Genomic DNA, 21,042 nt, shown 5'->3' on the forward strand with positions numbered 1-21,042 from the left:
AAAATACGACAATGTCAAATTAATTTGATTTTCTTTTACAATACTGTTACTAAAATTCATTAGTCAACTAGGCAACATAACTACAGTAAAAACATTTTGTTTGATAGTCCTTAATAGTATTGTTGTGAAAGTTGGTGTATTTTTAACTTGGAAGAAAACAGAGATCCAAATAGTCTCACGAATCACTCAGTGTTGTTGTCTAAATGACAGTATGTTGTTAATATGGATCGTGTTATTAGTCATGCTTTTTAAGTAGGTAGATCCCTTAACCCAAGAATTCTACCTTTTTAGTCACTGTTATCAACTTTCCTCAAAATATTCACCCATAGTTCATCCATCCTTTTCAGCAACCACCCATTTCTAACCTCTTTTCCAAATATTCTCATTGTATCAAACCATAATGTCCATAATCTTAAAAAAAAATCTAGCGTAGTGTGCTTGCTCATAACACTATCCTTATCCTAGCCAAAAAACAGAAATGGCTTACTCTGTGACTGGGACCTTTGCGTGTTACTCCACTTTGTCAAGCATATCAAATGTTTTGAGGTTAACATATCACCTTTCCTATTATGTCCTGCACTCATCTAGTTCAACTGCTACTAATCCAAACACTGGCAGAAAATCCCTTTACTAACAAGAAGTAGGCATTTCTGTCAAGACTAGTACTTAATGCCATTTCTAATAGTTTAGATATGGATGTATTATTTGCTTGAACAGATTTACTCTTTTGATGTGAAAGTGTTTGCAGAGTTCCATTAAACAAAGATTTTGACTAAGTGACACTGAAAGAATTGCAATGTATCTTGAAGTCATTGCTAGCATGTGACTTGAAGGAGAACTTGCTGACACCGACGTTCACATATGCCTGCTTACCTTGACCTAGTGGTTAGAGGTCATGGGCTTGAGGTGTGCTGTCAAAGCAAGCAGATGGCTACTGTGAGCCACGAGAGTTGAGTGAACATCAATATCAAGAGTATGGAAAAGCTGCCTTAAATATTCTGGCACGTGCACACCACCACAAGGTCCTTATCGTCCAAGGGATACGTAGAGAGGTCAATAACATGAGGACACCGATTTTACACTAAATGGCATAAGAGGTATAATGAGTGATTAGGATTTGGTACGTTTTACCTGTTAGGGATGAATATTGATTCATTAGAAGCTGTCAAAATGAACTGGGTTAATACTTGAATGAGAAGAAGATGATTTCAGGGATATGGGGGGAATGTGAAGGAGTGTGATTGCCTGGGATAGCTTTATGAGAGAGCCAGCATATAACTAAGGGACTAATATCTACATTCTGTGATTATAAGCTTTGGAAAATTGCTACTGTGTAATTTCTGAGATAAACAGGCTACAGCCAAGGTGCCCTGAAAGTGAAACTTTCAAGGTGTTAGATCATGTGCCAATCAAGTTAACTACTTTGCCCTGGATGATTTTAAGCGTTGTTGAAGCTCCACTCATCCAGGCAAGTGAAGAGTTTTCCATTACACTCCTTGTGTGCCTTATAAATGGTCGAAAGGCTTTGAGGCATCATCAGGTGTTCCCCTCTGTAGAATATATAGTCTTGGACTTGTTCTTACAGACACAGTATTTATGTGTCTGGTTCAGTTAAGCTTTTGGTTAATCTCTAGTAGTAGCTATTCTTACTGATGCTCTACTGTCATTTCTGGGGTCTTCAAGAGTCATCGAGTCTTCTGCACATTGAAATACCTCCCTTAAGTGACATCAGCATGAGGAATCAGCTTCATTACACATTCTTTTCTTACCTTATTCTATTCACAGCTCGCCATGACCCTAAAAACTTGCTAAATTGTGGGTTTATCTATTTGACCTCGAATCATCGATAATTCAATGTTTCCAATTGAACACCGGAAAGACATTCAAAAGATCAAAATATTAACTCCTCTCTTGATAATGAATGCATTCTTCACCAGCAGCTATTCACTTCACCTGACCCAAACCATGCTAAACCTTGCCATTCTGTATCTCTTGTCGTTAACAATAATATCAACATTCGTTCCTCCGTCGTCTTTTAGCTTCCAATTCTGATGTTAGCCTTATCCCCAGACAAGCAAACACTAAATCCTTACCTTTTGTTGTATAAACTTGATTTCTCCCATAAAAATGTGTTATTGATTTAATTAGGAACTTGTCAGAGTGGAGCAAGGGATGCTGGGATGAATGGACTGTGATAAGTGATACCGCACAGTGGTGGGGGCTGTTCACTGTAAATATTAATGGTTTAAGTTTTGGGGTGGAAAGCCATGTATTCAGGTTTGCTAACACTAGAAATTTATGGAGCACTGTAAAGAGCACAGGTGTCTAGAACTTAAGTTCTCTTCTTCATTTCCTCATTACTTCAGTTAGCAGGAGTGACAACAGACAGTGTGATTAAGTGTTTTCTACATTATTAAACTGTGTCATATAAATGGAAATTATTGTTACCTACCTGAAATTGTTTACTGGTCTTTTCAATTTTCCTTTTTTTTATTTAGAAAGACTAAATTATCTTTATAAAATTTTGTTTGATTTTTATGTATTTGCATTTTCTTTCCTAGTATTATGCTACTGTGACAGAACAGCAAGTTAATGGAGAGATGATCGAACCATTGCAGATATATCCACGAGGTAAGCTGGCGAATTTTATATCTGTATCTTTAGAATGAGTAAAGGGAGATATCATTGTCTGAATTTATTTGTGTTTATCTTTTTTTTTCTCTGGGATGAAGTCTACAAATCTTGATAATTAACCCATGTAATTAATCCTTAACGTTTATTCAAGCACTTGTCCACATTTGAATGTTTTGTTGTTAGCACTAGAATGATCATTGCTCGCAAAGGAATTGGGTAAAGAATAAGACCCAACAAATTTTACTATTTGTTTATGATAAATATATAAGAATGAGTCAAATGCTTTAACTTCTGTCTTGCTGGCTATTCTAAATTCCTTGTTCACTTCCATGTCATCTGAAACCCTTTAATATGACAGATGCTATTGTAGTTGCTCATCATTATCCATTATAATACAAAAGATACTACAAAAGATTTTGCCATTCTGGAATAAATCAACAATTCACAGTGACACCAATAAGATTACAATGACTTCATTGCAATTAAGGTCTATGAATATGTGTGCCTGAATGTTTTGATTAAGTATGATAATTAACATTATCAATCATTACAAAGAATAGAAAAAAGAAGTCCTTTGATCAAATTATAATTACTTTTAGTTCGCTTCCTAAAACTCCCACCCTGAGGTGGAAGAGTTTTCTCCAGCACCTCACTCTTAGGTAATTGACTTGGTAGAATGACTGCAATTAGCCTTAGTTGCATAGGAGGATGTTGTGCATATATCTGCTCCTGCTTTGACTAATTGAGTCTTCATAGGAAGGGTTAATTTTCCAAGGTCAACCTAACTACTTTAAACCAGGGTCTCAACCCAAAATGTCGACCGTCTCTATGCCTCCACAGATGCTGCTTAACCCGCTGAGTTCTTCCAGTAGTTTATTTTTTGCTCCAGATTCCTGCATCTGCAGTTCTTGTGTCTCCTAATTACTTTAATCCTATTTTCCTGCAACAGTCTGGGTACTCCCAGTGTATGAAGTTCCATTAGTATCCCCTGTATAGGGTTCATAATTTTGCCTGTTATCTGTATTTTGGCCATTAGACCAGAATGTCGTATTATAGACCTCATAATTAATTGGATTTGCTCCTTGGGGGCACTTCAGATCATAGGCTTCCTGACCAGATTTTTTTCTTTCTGCAGTTAATAGAAGCCTAGAAACAGTCATTCTTAAGTGATATTCTCTTTACTAATTGTAATTTGAAATAAAATTGCACTGTAGCAAATTTAATATTAAATGGCATCATAATGAAGCTTTAATACTGAGATTAACCAGAAGTGAATTTTATTTGAGAATTAATTAGAATGGGGGACTGCAGCTAGCAGTGGTGATAGATAATAATGCAGATTGCTCCATTTGTCAAACTGTTTCTCAACAAGATTCTTGTGTAAATCAGATGTTCCCTACCTGCCACCAATTAATTTGAATAAAATATTTTTTGTTGTACAGTAACTAAGATCAAACTTTAGTTATTTAACCTTTTCAAATCTGCCCTTCTAAATAACCTTATAAGTCCGTGTCTTGAGAACAACGAAAGCTTTGACCCAACCAATAAATCTTACTTCTTTAGGAAGTAAGATAATTTTACATCCAAGTACGTGTATTTGAAACAACAAATAATGATGCAGCAAAAAAAGCATAGGTTGTTCCAGAAAGCAAAAGTTTTTCATAAAACTGTGAACCAAGATATTCTTCATTGTTCCCTTTTTAGTATTATTCATCTTGTGGGTAATTTTTCCCAATACATGTCTCTTTAATTTTAATTGAATCCTTGTAGAATATTTATATGTTTGGTTTTATCTGGATTGTTTCAAAATTAGGTTACCCATAAGATATTGGAGCAGAATTAGGCCATTCGGCCCATCGAGTCTGCTCCAGCATTCAATCATGCCTTTTTTTAACCCCCATTCTCCCACCTTGTCCCGTAACCCTTAACCCCCTTACCAATCAAGAACCTATCAGTGTCTGCCTTAGATACACATGGAGTATACATTGATACCTTGATGACTTAAAAAGTTATTTCACCCTCCTATGCACATTAACCTGTTCATATTGTGCTGTTGTATGGGAATTGTATATGTGTGAGGCTGGGTCTGCAGTCGAAGTCCACAGATATCACATACACACCAGTATCCTGTCATGACCTGTGTGCCATCCTGTAGAAGCCATTGCCGTATTTCCTTACCAAAGGGTTAGAGGGATCTAGAGATCTTTATTTACCTCTCCATTGGCTCTGACATTTTAGGTAGTGGCCATATTATCACATTCTTTTTTGACGTTTGTTGGAAAGCGCACAAGGATCTCTGAGTGGGACATTTTTTTAAACTCCATTTTGATGACTTTACTAAGATATCTATTAATACCAGAACACCTTTTAATGTATTTTGCCTGGACAATATATTTCAACCCAATAAGGAAAATAACTGAAAAAAGTTACCATTTGATGGTGTAATTTTCCTGTTCATATCTTATGATAAAATGATACATGAGGGTTACCGCCAAAGTTCTTATGCCTTTAATGTAAAGCCATCTGAGGTTTTTGTTTTTGAAATTTGTACTAATTGCTGCTTAACATTCAAGAAGGGAAAATATACCTGGAATTTAAGAGAGAATTAAATTTTCATGAAGTGGTTTAGAGTCTGGATGGTTGATATGTTTTACATAGGAAAGTTCCTATTTAGGAAAATTGAACACTAATACTAAGTCTTAATAACACGGAAAATGTTTTATTCATTTTGATAACACAAAAGTGAAACATGCAATTTGGAATGTTCATATAAGAAAAAGATTATGGCCTTTAAATCAGTGTATATTAATTATCCATTATAAACTCTGAAGATCAGAAATTCTGGATTAAGATCTTATTAATACCTTTTGTTAAGTGTTTTGCTTTATTTTCCTAAAATGTTCTTTCGTGAATATATATCGACCATCTCGTCTGCAATCTCTTACAAATATCAACCATCCATGCTAATGCATTCTCTTACAGAAATCCATGTTTTACAGGAAAAAGGTGTTCAGTTGATTTATTTTCATCCTAAAACACAGCATCAGTTTTCACATGTATGAGGATGGCAATCAGCGTTTTCTCCTACTATCTGTCTTGCTTCCTATGTCATTTCTGAATTGCCAGACTGCCCAAAATCTAATATTCACAATGAGTAGAAATGCCCTACAACTAAACATTGGGAAATTCAACGCTACTGACTGCAGTCCCTAGCACAAACCAGTGATTCCATGCCTCTCACTGGCAATATCTGAAACCGGTCTAGACTGTTCATTAACATGGTGTTATATTTGACTCGAGCAGAACTCATGTCCACACATTACTAAAGCCAAATGGCTTCATTGTTTTCAGCAATACACAATCTGCTGGAGGAACTCAGCGGGTTGAGCAGCATCTATTTGGGGGGGGGGGGGGAGGGGGAGGAATTGTCAATGTTTTGGGTCGAAGCCTTGCATCATTTTAACTGCCTAACTCCATGCCCCTCCACTAACTGCCCCAACTTCCACCTCCCAGCTCGGCTCGTCTGCTGCTGAATCCACATACATAACTTTCTTGTCTCGATGTGATTATCCCTATGCATATCTAGCTCACCTTCCTTCTCTTACTCTCAGTATGCCAGAGGTCATTTAAAATCTCTGTAATGCCCTCTTTTTTCTGTGCTTTAAAACATGCCTTAAAATTTACTTCATAGATAGGTGGTTGTTCACCTGCCCTTTATATGTCCATATGTGCTTCGGTGCCATTTTGTATTTGCTGATGTACCTGTGAGGTGCTAAAGTCCATTCAAATACCTAGATGATTTAAAGTGAAAGTAAGTAAATACTATCAACTGTCCTGCTGAAAGAATGCCCGAGTCTTTCTGCTATTGCCAAGTAAGAAGACACATGAGTAAGTGACTGTTAAATATCTCTGTAAAAGTTAACACTCATCAGTAGCAGTCATTGTCTAATACGATGACCAAGTAGCCCAGTAACAAGAATTTATATAGCAACTTACACAAATGCAGCTTTTCAGATTGGCTAATGCATGGATGTTATATATCATGCATGTCAACAAGAGAGTTATTGATCAATCTACTTGCATGACAATACTAAATATTAGCATACGTTCAGTGAAAATTCAATATTTTAAAAGATTTACCTTTATCACAATGTGCATTAGAACATAACATCAGGAACCAAAGTAGGCTACTCAGCCTCTCAAAGATACTCCCATTCATTTGGATCATGGCTGATCTGCACCTCATCTTAATTTATCATTTGTGGTCTGTATTCCTTGCTAAATTTACCAAAGAAATATATACTTATTTCAATCTTTTAAGCTCTACTTGTTTTGGCAAAACGTTTTGCGACGAGATTTCCGGTTGTGTTTTTCAGTGTATTCTGAGTTCACCCCTGAATGATCCAGCTCTGATTTTAAGATCATTTGCCTCCTTTGTCCTAGACTTCCCACAAAAGAAAATATTTAACTTTTATCCTTCCAGTGAAATCCCTCAATTATTTAGATACCTTAAATAGGATCATTTTTCAAAATTTAAGGATATACAAGTAATTAATGCAAGTCCTCATACTTTAATCCTTTAAACTTTTGGTATCATTTCTGCAAGTTTTTATTTAACTCTTCTAAGGTCAACATGAATAATTTATTGATTAAATTAAACTTTTGAGAGTTGAACAGACAAACCAACGATTTTTCTAAGTTCAAAGCCCTTTTTTGTGCTTTCAGCTCCTAGCACTACATTTGAAATACTGACCAGGTTGTATTAATTTTCTGTATTATTTGAGACACAAATTCATGAAAACTCCTTCAGAAATATTCCTAAAACACACCTTTTTGCAGCAAAAATGATTTTGGAATATCTCAGATTTTTCCCCTAATAGTTAATATGAAAACTGTACATCCATTTTACAACACCTTTGCTAGCTTTTTTCCTGCTCATTAAGATATATCTCTTTATGCGCATCTTGCTCAGCTGGACATATTTATTTGTTTATCAAAACGCTCTAATTCTTATGATGCTTGATAGAGACATGTAGATTTCCAACAGGAGCATTTGGATAATGACCAGGAATGGAAATCATGGCGTTAGTTTTTGCTTCTAGCTGGTACCAAGCTTTTTGTTTTGGCTGAGATAAGGAAACTGCGTAGACTATGAGCTGAATGTAAGATTATCCTTTTTAAAAATGGTTTAAAACTACAGGGAACCAGCAAAAAAAAATATGAAAATTGCTGCATTTTGTATTGGGTATATCACTTGCTCTGCCACTAGGGTGAAGCACATATTCATCTGGGAGTTGGGGCGGGAGTTGGTGGGGGGGGCAGTGGGAGGGGTGGAAGCAATCGAATTGTCTTGGTGAGATGATCAATCAAGATTGACAAGTCCTTTTAACAAGCTATTTGTGGCATTGTATTTCTGAAATGAGACCAAACTATAGATTCCATCTTTTATAAAAAAAACTTTTGGTGGGGACAAATACATTTTGGTAATATTTTTGGTTAAATAGATATTGCTTAAATTATTTTAAAAGATTGTTGCTTAGGTTGCTGTATATACTGAGAATAATTAACCTAAACGATGTCAATGCTTTTATTTCTGTTTCTTTTTCCTTCTTGTTTAAATGATAATTATCAATGCAATTGCCCCAGAAAAGCCACTGCATTCAGCAGAATTGGGAAGAAGATTAATGCTAGTTGAAATAAATTTAGTTGCAATAGTTCCTGGAGTTAATGAGTACCTATCTACTGACATTTCAGCTGGTTCAACATTGTACCCAGTCACGTAATTCCTTTCTTTCTCGTACCACCCAACTCATCACATCCTGTTTTACTGCCCCACATGCAAGGCCATCAGAACTCCATTTACAGTAGCTTTCTAAAATAAAAGCCTCAGCACCAAAATAGGTGTGGCTGATTCGATCAAAATTCTCAATACCATTTTTATTGACTCTTCACTGATACATTATGTGTTGTCCTCATCTGAGAGAAAAAAATAGTAAATATACTGTTAAAAGGAAAATGTATTTTAGTTTAAATGTTACACTTGCAATTTACAGTTTATTAATTATGACAACAGATTTCTGTGTTAAGTGCATGTTCGAGGGTTAATCCAGTTCCTGGATAATTTAACTGGTTAACAAATGAACATTGAAATGGACAGACTCTTAATGCCTATTTGTATTTTATTTGTAGTTTTGATTCTTGCATGTTATACTTAATCCATTTTTACTATATATATATATATACACTATCAGTATTTTGTTGTTTTAAGTGCAAGATGGAATCACTTTTTTTAGAATAAAAATTCCCTACTCAGGTTTTTGAGCTCCTTTTCCATCATTTTCAGCTGCTAATTTTGGTGTCAATCTCATTTCTTTCAAATGATTCATTTTTAACAAATTTGTAAATGGCCCTGATTTGTTCTGCAATTTAGTCAATTACTGTTTCAGCCTGCAAGCCACCTGGGAAACGGAACATACATGGCCTGAAGGTAATAATTTCAATAATTGTTTCAGTAAAGTTGGGAATGGATTTGTAATGCTGTGTTCCAGTTATTGAAATGTCATCTGAAAACCTTGGCTCTTCAAACTCTGACAAGCAGGGGGTCTCTTGTTATACAAAGTAGGGAATATTTCCCATGATTTAATCACACAGCTGTGAATTCTTGTCTTATTTCCATTGAAGCAATTAGAGTTACAAAATAGGTTATCGCTTTTAATTTTTTATATTAAAAGGTGGTTAAATTTTTGTAATGTACATTTTAATGAGGGACAGAAAGTGATATGATTAAGAAATTATACTCATTATACAAAGTTCCAGTGTTCCAAAGGAAATAAAATGAATTCTCAGCTTTCAGGCAAATATTACTAGTTCTTCATTACCTGTTGCGTATGTGATGTGCTGGAAATACTGGAATGTTGAGAGAACAACAGGGAGGAAGAAAGCCATGCATTCATTTTACTAATTAAATTTATGAGGAAAAAAATGAAAATGGGCCAGTACCAAAATTATCATGAAATAGAATGATTTTTTTCCTTCCTAGTTAATTTAAGACATTGATTTTCAACATTAAATCGTCCTCAGTGCCCTTCTACTCATAATGGAAAAAATATTCCAAACCCTGGTAACTATTCAGTGATTATTCTTAGAAAGTATGGACAGCTGGTGAAGGTACCCTGTTACAGATGTAATGTGGTCTGTATTAAATAGATTGCTGACTCTCTCTCCTCTTACACATTCACTTTGTTGATGGTAGAGCATTTAGGGCCATAATTAAGCCAAACTGCTGCATTTAGATGAGAAAAGATAGCCAAATATTTTGTTTTCTTCCTCAGTCTTCAGTTACTATGTACAACTGGGCCAAATGTTGAAAGGATGATTAAGCATGATTGGGTAGGAACTGTAAGTGAGTAGTTAAGATTGAAATTTCATAGTTTTTTTGGTCTTATTTTCTCCCTACCCATTCACTATGGGATAATGTAGCCCTGTGCTCAGAACAACATCAAAATTTGCATCAGTAAATCTCAAACACACCTCACAGTGTGGACTGCTTTTAACAAAAGATACCGAATTAAGAAGAAAGGCTTGTCATCCCCCCTAATATCTATGTCTTGAAATAAAAACAGAAAGTGATGGACATGTTCAACAGGTCCAGTAGCACTCATTGAATGAGAAGAGAAACAATTAATTTTTCAGGTTGATGACCTTTTAATTAATTATTAAAAAGGCACAGACAGAGATATAGAATGAGGCAACATTTGCTAGGGAATTCCAAATATATGTTTAAGACAACTTCATGGTGATTGAATGTTAGAATCTACAGGAGGCCGGATTTATTTTTGTTGAAAAATAAAGAATTAGAAAGAAGATAGCAGGGCAAGGCCATGAGGAGATTAATGAGTGAAGCCAGCAATTTTGAATTAAATGTCTATAAGTGCTACAATTACATATAGAGTTTAGCATTGTGGTGAATTGATCTTGATAATGCATAGGTTGTACATTTTAACCATCAGTTCTTGGTTGAAACATGTGGCAGGACTGCAATAACAAAATGACCATAAAGTCTATTTTAGTAATGTTGGCTGAGGAACGAGTGTTGGCAAAGATGATATAAAAAGAAATGAGGGAACTATCTTAATCAGGGAAAAAAAATCAAAGCATTTTGGGACATTTTTGATTGTGCATGATTGCTTACTATGCCAGTCCATCACCCCCTAATCTGACTGCTTAACTGTCTCTCATTAGGAGAATTTATGCTCAACATCATGTCCAACGTGAGCTACATCATCTTCTAATGAAATGTAACTCCCCACCAAAAACTCCACTCCTTTTTCATCAATTTTATCTTCCTTCCTATTTTAGTGGGGGAAAAATTCAAAGCATCTTTGGGACATTTTTCTGAAGCAAGAAATATTAGCAGTTTAGGCTATTTTCCATGCACACAAAAATAGTAGAATCCTACAGTATGATTAGAATGATGTGACTGCACTCTGCTTGAAAACAAACTTTAAAGTTTGAAGAGATTCCTCACGAAGTCATAAATTTACAAAATTGCAATGATGTAACTAAAGTCCATCTTGGTCTTATGCTTGTAATCTCCGTGAATATGTTGTATTCAGTATCTCCACATCTGCCTTGTAAAAACATCTTCAGAGATTTCTCATTGACCCAGTCTACACTCTTTTGGAAAGGAAAGGTTAAGATATAATCTGATGGCAGCCTTGAAAAATATTAATATGTTCAGAAAAGGTGGACATAACATGTTTCTACTTGTGAGCGATTACAAAGGGTGTGGTAACAATGTGGATTTGCTACCACACAGAGTGTGCTTGAGGTGAAAAGCATTAATGCATTTAAGAATGCAAGCTAGCTAACTCCATGAGAAAAAAATAGATGGATCTGTTAATGAGTGAGATGTAGTAAAGTGGAAGAAGGATCTAGTAGAAGATAAGCACTAACATTAACCGGTCAAATTGCCTGTTTATGAATAAGCATCGGTCTGATTGTAGAATGTCTGGCTCTTCCTAAGGAAGTAACTAGGTAGGAAGATAAAACTGATGAAAAAGGAGTGGGGTTTTTCTATGGGGAGTTACATTTCATTGGAGGATGATGCAGCTCACCTTGGACATGATGTTGAGCAAGAATTCGCTGAAGATGAGATGGTTAAGCAATCAGATTAGGTGGTGGAGGCCTGCGTATAATATGCAATCATATGAAGGTTGACTCCATGCTCAGGACAGCATGTAGGTAAAGAAAGGAGCCAGAGAGAAATCCTTGGGGAACCCTGAAGGTAACATTTTGAGGGAAAACTATGGCAAGAGACAAGGTAGCTCCTTTGTTAAAAGGCAGGAATTAAACCATGCAGGAGTATCAGACAGAAGATAGCTATGTAAGTGCTGGTGAAAAGTCATGACCTGAAATGTTAACTCTGTTACTCTCTCCACAGTTGTTATCTGATCTGCTGAGTATTTCCAGAATGTGCTGTTTCTATATCTATTTTTTGCCGCATTTTGCTGTTGAGCATTTCTAACCAGACAACATGATGTAAAAATCTAAATTATTTATTTCCTGAAATTATCTGCTAAATATTTGTTTTTACCAAAATAATTTTGCAATTAAGCATTTTTTGGATATATTAAAACATCCTACAGCTTGTCATATATTTTGAAAGATGAACATGTTTTGCATTTTAATGTCTGCTGGTTGAACCTGAATTTTATTAGAATGTTTATTTTTCAAAAGATTGCCACTGTTCAATTAATTGAAACAAACTTAGGACAAGAAAGGCTATTAGTCAATCTAACACAAATTCCCATAGATTATAAACAATATTAAAATTGCCATAAACATCATAATCATTTTTCTATCCACTCTACTCTTCCTTCCTGGACTTATATGGGATCGTGAGCTATCCATCCATGGCATATTTTAAAATGATATAAAAAGAATAGCAGGGTAGGCAGCATCTTTGAAGAGGGAAATAGAATTAATATTTCAGGTTCAAGACCTTTCATCAGAATTGGGAAAAATTAGAAATAAGCTGAATGGAAGATAGGTGCAATTGTCCATCATTGAACACGAAGGTGGTTGATTTGATCTCCTCCCAATCAACAGTTTAATTCTGATAATAACCCTGACCAACTCCTTTTTAAAAACAACTGCAACAAGAGCTAATGCTGTCTCTGATTAAAAGATAAAATTTACAATTGTTTGTAGTGCAGAGCAAGTCAGTTAATGATCAAGAAGAACAGACGGAATAAGTTTTTGAGTATAACCATTTGTTGGAACTGAAAATGAGGTTCTGATTCTGACAGTGGGTTTACCTGTTGAGTTATCTTTCCTTGTGTGTGATGATTGAACTATTGTGTATTCCCACCATTTCTCACCTCTTGAATTCTTTACAACTTACTTCACTTCCTCTGACACTGTTTAGAAATTAAAGATTTTAGGGGCCTTTTCTGCTGTTTAGTTCACTGAAGGATGACACGGGCCAAAGTGTAGGTTCTTGGTAAATCAAATTGTTTGCTGGACATAAGTAACTCAACTTCAAACTTGTTTTTATTTTTTTCACTAAAATCAATGTGGCTGAGGCTGGCCAGAACTATTGCAGAACCAGCTGAGAGAAAGCTGCTTAGGCTTTACTAAATAACACCATACAACTTACGACATGAATTTTACTATGCCAATGTATTTTTAAACCAAAAAAATTATATCCACTAACTGTTTTGCCTCTTTTTCATCCAAAACAGCACAAGGCTTTCTGGGCCCATTTCCATTTGTTGTATTGAAGTTTAATCTGTACTTAAAAACCATTACAAAACTCAGAGCAACATAAACAACAGGTTACAAAGCTCAATTACAAAGAATATTTTAAAAGATTTTACTTTAAAAATCAGTTCATTTTTGTCCTCTTTTGTCCTCTTGTCTTCTAATAGATGGTTAGAGTTGCCATTTTTGTTTTGATGAAAACTGTACATTGTACAGCCAAAATCCAGTTTCCTGGGGAACTTTTCATCCATTTATCCAGATTTTTCCTTCTGATATTCATATCAGAAGTGGACTTACTTTAACTGTTCCTGCAGCTGGAAAACCTCCAGAGCTTTCCATTAAAATTCAACACCAGCAGCAAGGGGAAGAACATTATTGAAATAAATGTAAATTACAAAATATTATAAATGTTTGAAATCTTCATCTGGTGGAGGATGAACACCGGAAGTGGTATAACCAACTTGTTCTTTTCCCAGATGCTCGTTAGTCTGTGTATTTCCAATATCTACTGCATTTATTTCAAAAATACATCCAATTAAATTTTTAAAGCTGTTATCCTGTCCTTGCCCTCTGCCTTTCAGTTTGTAAACTGTGGACACACTAATACTTATGGCTCTGTGGTGCTAAAATGATGCCTATCTTGTGACTAAGGATCTTGTTTGAATGAAATTCCAATGGAGAAGTAATCAACCTCAGTTGAAATAAATCTTTCTTACTTTAAAGTTTCAGCAATGAATGATATCACTGAATTGAAGCCTTTTTGGTGTTCACAGACGTTTTTCTTTCAGAAAGGCATCCTGAAATTTGGCTGTATAAATTGTTTCATTGTTGTTAACATTTCACCTTCTGCAATGTCAGCAGTGCTCCATAAATGTGAGAATGGGCTTTGCACTTAACATCTGTGGATCAGAGGTCCTCTGTCACCCTGCCCCACTATACAACACTGACATTCCATTCTGAGACTATTGGAAAATATGGACTGCTTTCCCATATCTCTGGAGCCACCTCTCAGTGAAGGCAGACATCTGATAATGAAATTCCCCCATTACTAGTTTACTGGTACAGCCTTTGGCAGTCCAAGGCGGATAGTGTTTGAAGGCCAAGGTCCAAAACATGTGTAACTGTGCCCTCTTAAATGCTTCTGAAACTTGAGCTACCTACATTTGCACCTCAAGGCAATGGACAATTTACAACCCTCTCTGCAAGATGCTCTAAATCCATTGACATCCTCCACCAGCCCAATATTCCTAGAATTGAGGCCCAGTTGGCTCCAATAGCCAGACCATGTCATTTACATGAACAACACCAGATTCTTGCAACAGAATCTATTCTGAGCTCTGTCATGGTAAGTGAGTACCAAGTAGACAGAGGAAAAGATTCAGGGATGTTCTCAAAGCCTCCTTGGGAAGGTATTATATCTCCTTTGATTCAGTGGAATCCCTGGCCCATGACCACTAAGAATGGACAAGGAGCATATGGATGGCATTGAGAACATCGAATTCATTCATCAAGGGCACACAGAAGCTAAGTGTAAGTGATGGAAGGAATGCTGCACCTCCCAAGTTACCCATCTGCCCCACCTGTGGTCCCATGTTCGCCTCATTAGCCACATCTGAACCCCCAAACTGAGTGGAAGCAAGTCATCCTGAAACCCAAGGGACTGCTTAAGAAGCAGCAGCAGCAGCTGTGCCATATAAATATAGTTTAAATCTGATTAAATTAATTGATAATGAATTTAATTATTTCAACTTTTTTAAAAGACATTTATATATTGTAAGCCAGTATTTCTATTCATCTTGGTCTTATTCATCATTTCTAATATGCTTTTCTGTGAATTCTGTGCATGTGCACTCATATACTTGAATAAAACTAGAAATACGATACTATATGGTAAGACAGTGTGAGACATTAGGACATTAGTGTGCAATGATCTTGAGTTACACACAGATTCCCTGTTTCCCTATATTTACAGTGGATGAATGTTGGGATCTGGAAAGGGTGATTCAAGACTTCTGTGTGAATGATGTGGCCTGCACATCGGAGCCAACTAAGTGTAAATTCCCAGGACCTGATAGCATACGTGACCCAAGGTCCTGAAGGTAGTGTTGATGGAGTTGGCAAATGCTTTGTTTGCCATCTTCCAAAATTTTATTAACTCTAGCATGGTTCACACAGATTGGAAGATAGCAAATATACTGTAACCCTTTTATATAAGAAAGGAGGAAGAAAGAAAATGGGAAGCAGAAGGTCTGTCAGCCTGACATCAGTAGTAGGGAAAATGCAATAATATGTTATTAAGGAAGTGGGAACGGGACATTTAGAAAAAAATAATAGGATTGAACAAAACTTTCATGGATTTATGAAAGGGAAATCATGTTTGATATTTCTGTTAAGAGTTTTTTGAGCCTGTAACTAGAGAATAGATGAAGCCAAACCAACTGATTTGGTGAGTTTGGATTCAAGGAGCCAACAAGGGATTATCAAACAAAATTATATGAGGAAAGGTATTGATAGAAGGATTGCAGTGCAGTGAAGTTCTACCAGATGATTTGAGAGATGGCAGGTTTATCATATGAGAAGAGATTAAGCAGAGTTGACCTATATTCTTGACTTCAGAAGAATGAGAGGAGATATCATTGAAACATACAAAATTTTAATGGAGCTTGATAGCTCAGCTGTGTAATTGCAGTTTTCCTTGGCTGAGATCTCAATAATAAGGGATCACAGCCTCTAAAATAAGGGAACAGACTTTCATGGCAGAGATGAGAAGAAATTTTTCCACCCAGAGAAAAGTGATCCTTTGGAATTCTCCATTCCGGATGGCTGTGTGGGCTCAGATTCTGAGTATATTCAAAACATTGATCGGTAGGCTGTTAGTGTAGGAAAATGATGCTAAGGTAAAAGATCAGCCTTGATCTTATTAAATAGCAGAGCAGGAACAAGGAGCTGAATGGCTTTATCCTGCCATCTCTTATGTATTGGTGGAAATCTGCAACGTTCACCATTGAGTCTTTAAAAATAAATGCCATTTCTTCAAGATGCAGGTGGAAAAGACTTCATGCTGGTCGTAATCCCCGACAACTCCTCAAACGTTGCCATTGCTTCCAGAGCCATCTTACCAACTAATCCATATAAAGCTGGTGAACAGCATTAGAATAAGAGGAAAGTTGTATGAATTAAATACTATTTGAATGTTTTGCAAAACCTGAGAGTAAAAATGCCTATATAAAACATGCCGATGCATTTTTAAGCATGTTTTGCACAATGCTATTCATCCTTACTACAGCATAAAGTATTGACTTTTCTTATTTCTGTAAAGACTTAGTGATTTAGTATGCTAACGTCATGTGCGAATAGAGATCACGCAACCATTCGCGTACCTAGCAACAAGCCAATTAACCTTCGGATGGAAATGAGAAATCTATGGTAAATTACAGGTTAATTAGACTGCCGTCCGCAGCTCATGAATGACTGATAAAAACTCCTTATCTGCCTGCAGGTAAATACACGGGCAGGGTCCTCTAATAATAGCTGCCCAGCAGTCACAGAAGGCCTTCCGAACAATAGGTAAGAGTCAAGAGCAGAATCAAAAATGGCTTATGAGATATGTTCGCTGCATGATAACTAGTGATGCTAGGTTCAAAACTGTTATACTGTATAATTTGAGAAGTGTTTCTGCTGGGATTTCTTGACAAAAATGAGAGGAATACAATTATAAAAAGCAAATGATATTGGAATTAATATTTATCATTGCTTCTGTCATCTCATAACTATTACTCATAAAAATATCTAACATTTGCTATTCTGCTTCCTCAATTTCAAGATGTGTTGATGGTATTGATATTAATATTTAGATTAGTTTCAAACTCAAATTGCGAAAGTGCAAATTATTTAATGAATTTGCATTAAAATTTGATGATCATGTTTTTCTTTCCATTTGATTTTGCTCTTCTCTCCTCTCCTTAAGTAGGAATGTAGTTTCATGGGCATGTATTGCCAAATGGCATCTTGCCCACTATGGGGAGTTTCTTATTTAAGCCTCAGTGGTAATTACTGTCAGGATATTTTGCTGTGGACAAATTCATGGTTGTGCCTGGTCTTGCCTGCATCTGGCATGTCCCAGTTGTGGCAGGGCTTATGAGATACCAGGAGCACAAGCTGAATTTTAAGCTTCTGCAGTGCCAGTAGAAAAGTTAAAAATTGGGAACCTTGTTACCATCATTAGTCAGATTTCAAAGTTCCCCATCTTAGATATGATCAGCATGACTCAGTTTCATACTTGGCCATGAATTGAGTCTCGTTGGAAGCCATTAGCACAGTCAGTGGAAGCAATTGCTCTCACCGCTGATCTTGAAGAAAGTTTCCCACAAAGATATAGCAATCTCTGTGACATACACTTCCCCCTTTTTTGACTTGGTTACTGTTGTCCATCTGTTCAATGATATCCCTGTTGCCCAGTAGCTGTGATATCATCAAACTAGCTGAACATCCCACATCAAAAAATTCTCACTGCAAAGTTTTTTAATTGAATTTTTAAACAGATTGCTAAATAGAGATTGGAAGTTGGGGGCTAAAATATCATACGTAAACTTAATATTTTTAAAACTGGTATATTTGAAGGAATTGCAATCCACCTAGGGTATGATTAATTTTTAGATCCAGAATATTTGCAAAGCAGTAATTATGGCTTATTACCTGTTGAAGTCTTTTACCTTATGATACAAAACATCACATTTCAAGGGTTTTTTTTAGTTCAGTTGCGTAATAACAGCAAAAGGTGATTGCTTCACTGTGATTAAAATCTATTTATTTATTTCTATTTAGACTATTGGGGAGGGTGCACAAATGTTAAAACTACATTTTGAGAAATGTTTGCTTTTTAATAACGTGATGGAGTTCTGCAATTTACATGTGAAGTACAATCAATGTTCATAACCTTTTCATAACTGCTTTTGTTTCAGCTTGAAGAAGTCATCTGCTGAACTTAAGAAAATACTAGCAAATGGGCAGGTAACTGTTGGAAGTTGTATGCAAATAAAATTACAATATGTTTAATTGATGATTAGTTTCTTATTAATCTGCTGAGAATAATGGTGGGCTTATGAAACATACTGAAAACTGCAGATTCATTTTACATTTTGGATGCTGTCTGAATATAAAGTGAAATGCCCTACTAAATTATGGGAAATCACCTTTGTACTTGTGTTCAGCCCATGGACCTCCAGACCAATTATCCAAAGTCAACTCTTGTCTTGGCTAGATTCCCATCCTCCAGCTTCCATATATTTCAGCTCCTGCATGACTGTCTTGCACCAAGACCTCTTACCTCTCCTTTCTGTTCTTGACAGTATTTGGTTTACAATGTAAATTTTTGACATGGTATAAAGAATAATGCAGTGATCACAAAGTGGGATTGAAGTAATATGCAGAAATGAAGTTTGAACAATCAAATTTTTTTTATCTGAATCATAAGATGTGTTTAAGACACCAGTATGGTTACCTGTAAATCTTTAAATTGTTTAACAAAGTGTACTCTATGAGGGGGGCTCCCTTTGGGCTGTTTTACCTCTGCCATCAATATTTTAATTTGCTTCTGCAATTGCTAAAGCATGGTTGGGAATTAGTTACAAAGATGTTTGTAACTTTAATAACTGCTCCCACCCACATTAATTCTTAACCTAGTAACGGAGTTAGCTGATGTTGGCTGCTTATGTTATGATGCAGGCATTACCACCAATCAGGTGTATGAGGGCTACAGTATATTGAAAATAATTTGATGAACGTTTCCAAGAAATAGGAGCAGAAATATGCCATTTAAACCTTTGAATCTGCTCTGCCACTTTATCAAGGCTGATCTTCTCCTTCAATGTCATTCTGTTAAACTGGGGCAGAAGAAAATTTGTTATTGGATTATCCATATGAAAGCTTCTGAAACATTCTCCTTTCTTCTTAGCCAGGGGTAACACTCCACTGTAGCAAATGAACTCTTATCTGGCCCATTTCACACTTCTACCCTTGCCCTTCTCTGGCACCCCCAGAAATGAGGTCGGAACCCTGTGTCCTTTTACCTCATCACCCTCGCATCAGTGTGTACAGATGGAGGCAGGAGTGACATCCTTTGTCATTTCTGCCTCCATCCTTACATTATCCCCAATCAAAGTATTTCTTTATGTATCCCTGAAGGTGCACACAGGGGGCAGGACACAGGCTTTCTAATAAACCTATGTATATAATGCATTTCTTAAATGTTCCCCAACAAACACAATCAAATTTAAATTCCTCTGCAAATTATCGATAACTTAAAAAAATGTTTATTTATTTGTTCCCGTGATTTGGACATCGATGGTAATGCCTACAGTTATTGTTCATTTCTAATTTCCCTTAAAGTGAAGAAACAATTAAGTCAACTGCATTGTTGAGTTTGGAATAACATATAGGTCAGACCAGGAAAGGATGACAGATTTTCTTCTCTGAAGGACATTAGTGAACCAAATTAGTTCTTGCATTAATCAGGTAGATTCATGGCCATTGTTACTTTTTTAGCCACCACACTTATGTTCCTATGTGGGCATTGCTAGCAATGCTGGCATGTATTGTCCTTCTCAAATTGACTTTGAAATAAGGGGGCAATTAAAAGTCATCCACATTGGAGGGTCTGAAGTAGCAAATCGAGCTGATTGGGTAAGGAAGGCAGATTTTCTTCCCTGAAGGACATTAGTGAACCAGATGAACTTTACAACAGACCAGTATTTTCGTGATTACTGTTACAGAGATTGACCTTTTGTTATATTCCTAAATTACTTAATTACTCAAATTCAAATTCTCCATTGAGGTGGGATTCAAGCGTGTCTGGATCAGTGATCTAGTAGTTGCAACATTATACTATTATTTCCCTTTTTCTGTGTGGTTATGTTGTCATTTTTATTTTCTTTCTTTTTCCCCTTTCTTTCGATTTCCTTTTCAATATCCAAATAAAATTTCACAACTATTGCTTGGAAAAACTGTAATGGGCAAAATTTGTAGTCACAACACTGAACAAAAGTTCTCCACTTTAATGAACCATGTACAACTAGTTGGTACATTAGCTTGTAAGTCATAGAACAACAGGGTATGGGTTAATCCACTTATCATGGAAGTATCTAAACCCTGCTAAATTGCTAAATAAAATCAGCATGGTGTTGCTATTGTGATGAAAAATTAAATATAGAAACATCGGAAATGCTAAACAGGTGAGGCAGGATCTGTGAGAAGAGAAACAGGTAATGTTTCAAGTCTGTGACCCTTGTTATGTTATAGAGCAACTGATGAGGAGTCATTGATGTAAAACATTAACTCACTTCCTTCATACATGCTGGATGACCTGCTGAGTATTTCCAGCATTTGCTGTTCTTTCCAACGACTGCAGTTTTTTGCATTTAAGTTACCGTGGAAGATTAAAATTTGACCTGGGTTGTTAGTATACATGGCAGGTGGAATGTGGAGTAGTTCTGGCAGAGGGCAAAAAGGCTCTTAGATAAGAAACGGTGAAAGAAAATTATAAAGAGGGAGAAGATTATATCATTGATCAAATTGAATTCAGCTATTATATATTAGTAGATCCATTTATTGGGGAAACAAGTCGTCGAGTTTATTGTCACGTGCACA

At 36.0% G+C, this 21,042-nt stretch overlaps 1 protein-coding gene across 1 annotated transcript in view; it reads left to right on the forward strand.

Annotated features, from left to right (window-relative positions):
* Positions 1-21,042, forward strand: part of map2k5 (mitogen-activated protein kinase kinase 5) — a 220,459-nt gene that overhangs the window by 43,490 nt on the left and 155,927 nt on the right. Inside the window, exons 4-7 of the mRNA XM_052040367.1 lie at positions 2,562-2,631; positions 9,081-9,121; positions 16,898-16,965; positions 18,360-18,408. Of these exons, the coding sequence (XP_051896327.1) occupies positions 2,562-2,631; positions 9,081-9,121; positions 16,898-16,965; positions 18,360-18,408 (228 nt within the window). The remainder of the gene's footprint in view (positions 1-2,561; positions 2,632-9,080; positions 9,122-16,897; positions 16,966-18,359; positions 18,409-21,042) is intronic.

This window comes from Pristis pectinata, chromosome 28 (genome assembly GCF_009764475.1).
Source record: "Pristis pectinata isolate sPriPec2 chromosome 28, sPriPec2.1.pri, whole genome shotgun sequence".
Taxonomy (NCBI): Eukaryota; Metazoa; Chordata; class Chondrichthyes; order Rhinopristiformes; family Pristidae; genus Pristis; species Pristis pectinata.